At 35.1% G+C, this 6,036-nt stretch overlaps 1 protein-coding gene across 1 annotated transcript; it reads right to left on the reverse strand.

Annotated features, from left to right (window-relative positions):
• Nucleotides 1-84: 84 nt before the first annotated feature.
• On the reverse strand, nucleotides 85-4,601 carry LOC306859800 (45 kDa calcium-binding protein-like). Its single transcript, XM_079401071.1, has 7 exons — nucleotides 4,254-4,601; nucleotides 3,602-3,948; nucleotides 2,991-3,127; nucleotides 2,658-2,771; nucleotides 2,402-2,560; nucleotides 2,141-2,316; nucleotides 85-2,038 (listed from the first exon to the last, which is right to left on the reverse strand). The coding sequence occupies exons 2-7, from the start codon at nucleotides 3,907-3,909 to the stop codon at nucleotides 1,862-1,864; spliced, it is 1,071 nt and encodes a 356-aa protein (XP_079257197.1). The 5' UTR covers nucleotides 3,910-3,948; nucleotides 4,254-4,601; the 3' UTR covers nucleotides 85-1,861.
• Nucleotides 4,602-6,036: the final 1,435 nt, after the last annotated feature.

Here is a 6,036-nt window from a genome sequence, read left to right on the forward strand (position 1 = left end):
GAATATGTAACAGGAATGTCTAAGCAAAATGTTAAGGTGTAAAAAGTATTTTTGTACCCCAGAAACTGAGTAAAAATACAAGTCAGTTAATGAAGTTTAATGTTTATTGAACTACAGGTACTTACAGTACATACTGTACATCACACCCCTTCATCCAAAATGCAAACAGGGCTAAAATATAATTTAATTCTTTAAACACATGGATAGGAGCATCACAGTAGTTCTTAACATGACTAGAGTTTATGGAGAATATTTACTCTAAAATTGATTCTGAGAATGTAAAATGACATGCACTTTCATTTATTTATAATAATAATAATAATTTAAAAATAAATAAAAATCAGCCTGATTCTTCTGCAATCTGAAACGTGTTTCAAATGTCAGGAAAGATTAAATGTTAATAGTCTTCACAACATAAGTAATTTTAAGAGTTTTTAAGTAATTTAAAAGGTACTGTAGATTTCATGCATTGATTATGAATAGCATAAATGCAGAATAACAGTATCATATTATAATGTGTAATATATTATTTCAATATAATATAACCACATTTAACAGCACTGGTTTTTTTTTACTTTAAGCAGTTACTTTCCACAGGATGAATGTAATATACGATCAGTCAATGAACAAGGATAATTCTGAACACATTAGAAGCTCATATTTTAACATCCAATAAACGCACAATAGAATTCAATAACTAAAAAATTAGTTATTCATATAGCAAAATAAAATGTATATCTAAAACTATTTCCAAAGCATACTCAAATCATCACCGCCAAAACTAGAGCTCAATTATGTACAGTCAATAGGACACATTAGCCTAATTTCATGAGGCAAATGTGTATTTTTAATAAAACTTTCTCAAATACAGAAAATACATGTATCGTTCCTTTCATTTTTCATAGCAATTTCAAAAGGGTAAATTATAGTTCCTAATGATATAATTCCTCTCAAAGCATTTCTCTTATGTTTTAAATGAACTCACTTTGAATGTCTTTGTACAATACAGATGTCAATGGAGAAACTTCAGTGTCATCAAGGAATAAGATGCTCTATTACACTAACATTTGACTAAAGGAGGCTGCTGAGGAAACAGGGTGAAATGAACTCTTAAAAGTAATAAAATAATAATATGCAAGCTATATACAATCATGACATAATGGAGTTCTTAAAAACGCTTCAATGTGCAAATAGGTCACATCTGGACGGATTAATTATCCTATGAACTCTCAGTTAATATGATTCCTTTACTAGACGTTTTCACTGCATTTTTGCATTTAATGATGAGATCTCAAATAGAAGTGCTATATATAGTTCCGTATGTTACAGTTTTCACAAGATTACCACCCTAAATCATTTTGCTGGCTCGTCATCTTTGGAAATAGCACTTCTCAGGAAGCTCAAACCCTGTCAAAAGCAACCCACCCAAAATGTGAATACATTTATATATTATGGCACTCCAAACAACTACATTATTTACATTCTATTTTTAAAAAATAAAATTTCCACCTTCATGTGGAAGCAATCTTTCCCCTCACCAATTCCTCATATACAGACATTTCTCTTAATTATCAGCACTCAAAAACCTGATGAAAGTGACAAAGTGTCTAAAATTATTTATATGGAACTTTATGGGGCTCGAATGGAAATCTATGACATTATGAAGGCAAACGCTTAATAATATGTCATATCTGCGCATTGCAACATTACAGAAGGTTTTGTGGCTTGGGGTTTTGTACATTTACAAACATGTCCGAATGCACTTGTTCATCCCAGTCTGGGAAGCAAGCAAAGCTTATCCTTGCGACACTTTAGGGTTATATACATGCTATTCTTATTCATAAAGACTTGAGGAGACGTCTTAGAACTCCTCATGTACGTTACGGGCATAGTCCATGAGTTTGCTGCCGGTGAAGTACTCGCTGTATTTAAGGATCTCCTCTAGTTCCAGGTTGTGGTTTTGATTCTCATCTGCCACAGCAATCATCTGCTTGGCTTCATTCAGGGCGTTGTACTCATTCATAGGGTCCATGTATTCCTGTGGGACAGAAGGGATATCAGCAAGGGACAGATGTACATTCAAATGAGATGTTATAAAAGTGTTATTATCCTTTAACAGCACTGGTAAAAGAGGACCAACCTCCAGCTCTTCCATGGTTACAATCATATCATGGTTAGCATCAATGACTTCTTCAAACTCCTTCTTTCTTTCACGAACCCAGTCATCATCGATGTCTTGGGCCTGCTGATTCTCCACAGTGCCCATGGGGAGGGAGATAAATTCAGCAAGAGTCAACTTTCCATCTCCATCTTGATCTGTTTAGGAAACATATAGAGTTCGCTTATAATAAAGAATCACAATGAATGTGTTAGCATTTCTTAGGCATAAATTTAAGATTACCAAGATCTCGGACGATCTCCTTGACCATGTATCTCAGCATGCCTCTGCTGTGCTCCGGGTGCAGGAACGAGAGGAACTCCTCTTCATTTAGCAGCTGGTCAGCTGGAGGGTTATCTGCCTGGAACCAGCGATCCTTCAAGCTCTCCAGAACCTCCTGAGCTGTAGTGAGGCCATATTTTATTCATATCATTAGAAATGGCTTTGTTATGAGTACTAGACCATATCTGACAAATGCTTCTTCTACATTACAACTTACTTTCTTCATCCACTTTCAGTTCTTCGTTGTTTTTTATCTTCTGAGCCATTTCTTTTTCATTGAAACCTTTACTGGCCAAAAACTTCACACGGTATTCATTCCAAGTTACGTGTCCTGAGAGAGTGGAATTTGACAAATTGGCCATTGTTAAGTGTTATGAAATCCTCATGGCAGATGTCAAAAACAATATACATATGATTTTGCTCTAGTAAAACACCGGAAACATTTATAACTACAAATCATGTTTAAACTTACCAGAAATCTGATTCAACATATCTCTACTTGACATATGATTTCATTATGGCATGGGTCTAAATTACAACATCCACTTACCATCTCCATCAGGGTCTACGGCATGAAAACTGAGCTTGTTTTCTTTAACGGCCTCCTGAAAATGTTCTTCTGTCTTCTCCATGATCCAGCGCTGCATTTCTTTCGCACTGACACTCCTATCTTTATTAATATCCACTCTAGAAACAGAAAGTAAAGGTTTGATTAGACAATTAAAAACTGTGCGGTTTTGTAAAAGATATTTTTGGCATAAACAGTTTAAAGTAATCGAATATTTGCTTAATGCACATGCTTGATTATTTTTAAAGTTAGCAAGAAATGGAAATTCACTCTGTTTTCTAAATGCATCTTAATGTGAACAATATTTTGCCTTGTAATTTAATCAAAATATAATAAGTCAATCTTCCGACAAAGATACCAGACTGTATGCAGGACTTAAATTATTTTGTCTTCTTAAACCCTGTTCCTTTTGACTGTAAGCTTGCTCAGATGTATGTCACAATACAGGAAAAAAAAAGATCTGTCACTACTTCCGTTTCATCACAGCTTAATATAATTGCTCACTGCTCATTGGGTTAAACTAGAAGTGCCTTTAGAATGACACGCAAGTACATCATGAGAAAATCGCATTGTTTCTACAGCTGTACACATACTTGGTAAAGATTTCAATAAGTTTCTTCCTGTTCCTCCTGGGCTCTGAGTCCTCCTCAAACTCCTCCATCTCCTTCCCCAGAAACACCTCTTGATGAAAGTCTTTATTGAGGTGGCCGTCCATTTCCATCTTCACACCGTTCAGATGGTCAGGTGGAAGGATCTCATTGTCCTCTTTGCTGTTGGGGTGTTTGTCTTTTAACGCCGATATATTTGCTGGCCTGGCCTGAACATTCAAAGCCAGCATCACAAATACTGCCAAAGTTGAGGCGCACAAGCGTCCAGGCTGAGGTCTTCTCCGGTTAGACATGGTTTTACTGCTTGAACGTCACAAACAGATGTACAAACACTGCAAAGAGAATAAAATAACAATAAAACACAAATAATAAGCAGAATTTAACATATTCAAATAAGACTATGCAGTTTGCTACTGAAAAATTATTTATTTACAGTAAACCTCAAATCAAATTAGATCAAATACAAAGACTTCTTTAGGTCGTGATGGACTGACAGAGTTATACCAATTAATTTATTAGTTTGAGCTCAATATAGATATTACTCAGTACTGAATATGAATCAGCACATAATCTTTGACACCTGTCTGAACGAATAAAGATGCAACTTGTGAATGGAAATAAATAACAAGCTACCTACCTGTACGTTTGAACGGTCCTTTCCAAAAATAAAATAGATGAATGAAGAGAAGCCAGTGGCCTGCAGTAATGAAAGCACCTCGAGCGACTGTTTATGTGCAGCTCATCGCGCAGTTCCTGTACACGTCGCCACTCGAGACCAAACGCTGGTCACTGGAGCGGTTTATGGCGCTGAACGGGACGTCCTCCCTCTCTGGACTAACACAGATAACACACAAACACATACAGCACAGACCGATAACCGCAAGAGTTCGCACAGACTGACACCAGAAAGCCGTTCAGGAAAGAAACATTGCTACGTTGTCAAGATCACGTGTCTCCTTCTTGTGTAACATGAGGTGAGGATAATGCGGATTACGCACATATCGCCATCTACAGTACAAGCAGACCAATGCATGATAAATATGCACTGATACGTTTCATATCAGTTTTTTTTCTCTTACCATCTGTGCTGAAACCCTTGCTTGTTTAGATTTTGAAAAATGTTGTCTCAAACTCGCATTAGCTTCTTGGGTGCATCTTGAACAATTACAGAAAATACATACAAGGTTTATTATGAACATGATGTGCTTGAGGGTTCATGATGTGTCACATACTGAATCTGATACAAAGATTAAATGATGGTGGTTTATAGAACCTGAGGTTAATCTGTCCCGTGTTTTGCTATTTTTCTGTGTGATGGAGAAGTAGCTGCGCACTTGGACTAGTGTGCTACCTTTGCCCAAAGCAGATCCTCAGAAGGTGTGTAGCCTAGTAGACAATGGTAGGTATATTTCTGTCATTTAAATCCCACTGCATATCAGTTTATGCAGTTTTGGACACAGTTACATTTTTATATTCTGTAAACTGGACCAGAATGAATAGTTAAAATAGATAAAAGTAGTAACTAATAGATAAAATAGTTACAATGCTCACCAAGACTGCTTTCCTTTGATTAAAACAGTGAAAAAACAAAAAAAATATTTGTACAATTTTGAATAATCTCAGACAAGTGCTTTTAAGTGATGTGATGTAAATGTGATGTTTGACTAGCTGATTGATCTGGTTCTTTTAGAGAAGATCTGAGCATTTATATGAATTTATTATGAGTTTAATATGAAATACCTCCATATATGTACACATACTGAGAGTGTTAGAAACATATTCCATAGTACAAACAATATTTTTTTCCCCTATTGTACTTATCCCAAACTTGTAAAGTTTAAGTAGTGTATCATGGTTTGCATACATTTCTTTTTGGTTTTCAGCATTGATAATAATGAGAAATGTTTCTTGAGCAGCAAATCAGCATATTAGAATGATTTCTGAAGGATCATGTGACACTGAAGACTGGAGTAATGATGTTGAAAATTCAGCTCTGCCATCACAGAAGTAAATTACATGTTAAAATAGAAAACAGTTATTTTAAACTATATTAATATTTCACAACAATCAACAATAAAATATAATAAAATAAAAAGTGCAATTTGAATATTGATTTAATATACATCAAATTTGCATATTAAATTAATATACATAAAAAACTAGACTGACAAGAAATGCAAGATTATTGCAGCTTTATTTCCAGCCACCAGAGGGGGAAGAGCGTCAAGGCATGTCGGATATCTCTCAGTATTGTTGCTCTACTGTGCTGTGCAAAGTTACACAAATCTACATAATGTAATTTGTCACTTAGATTAATAGGATCATGCATTTTACATTAATGTGTAACATTATGAACAATAATCGATTAATAACAAGGTTATATTGTAAAAATACTATTAGGATCACTAATGACTCTTACC

Source organism: Barbus barbus, assembly GCF_936440315.1.
Source record: "Barbus barbus genome assembly, chromosome: 40".
NCBI lineage: Eukaryota > Metazoa > Chordata > Actinopteri > Cypriniformes > Cyprinidae > Barbus > Barbus barbus.

Coding starts and splice junctions, on each gene's coding strand:
- LOC306859800 (XM_079401071.1), bottom strand. CDS start 3,909: ATGTCTAACCGGAGAAGACCTCAGCCTGGACGCTTGTGCGCCTCAACT. Junction 2,561..2,657: donor ACTGAAAGTGGATGAAGAAA/GTAAGTTGTAAT, acceptor GCCTCACTACAG/CTCAGGAGGTTCTGGAGAGC. Junction 2,317..2,401: donor GGAGATCGTCCGAGATCTTG/GTAATCTTAAAT, acceptor TTTCCTAAACAG/ATCAAGATGGAGATGGAAAG.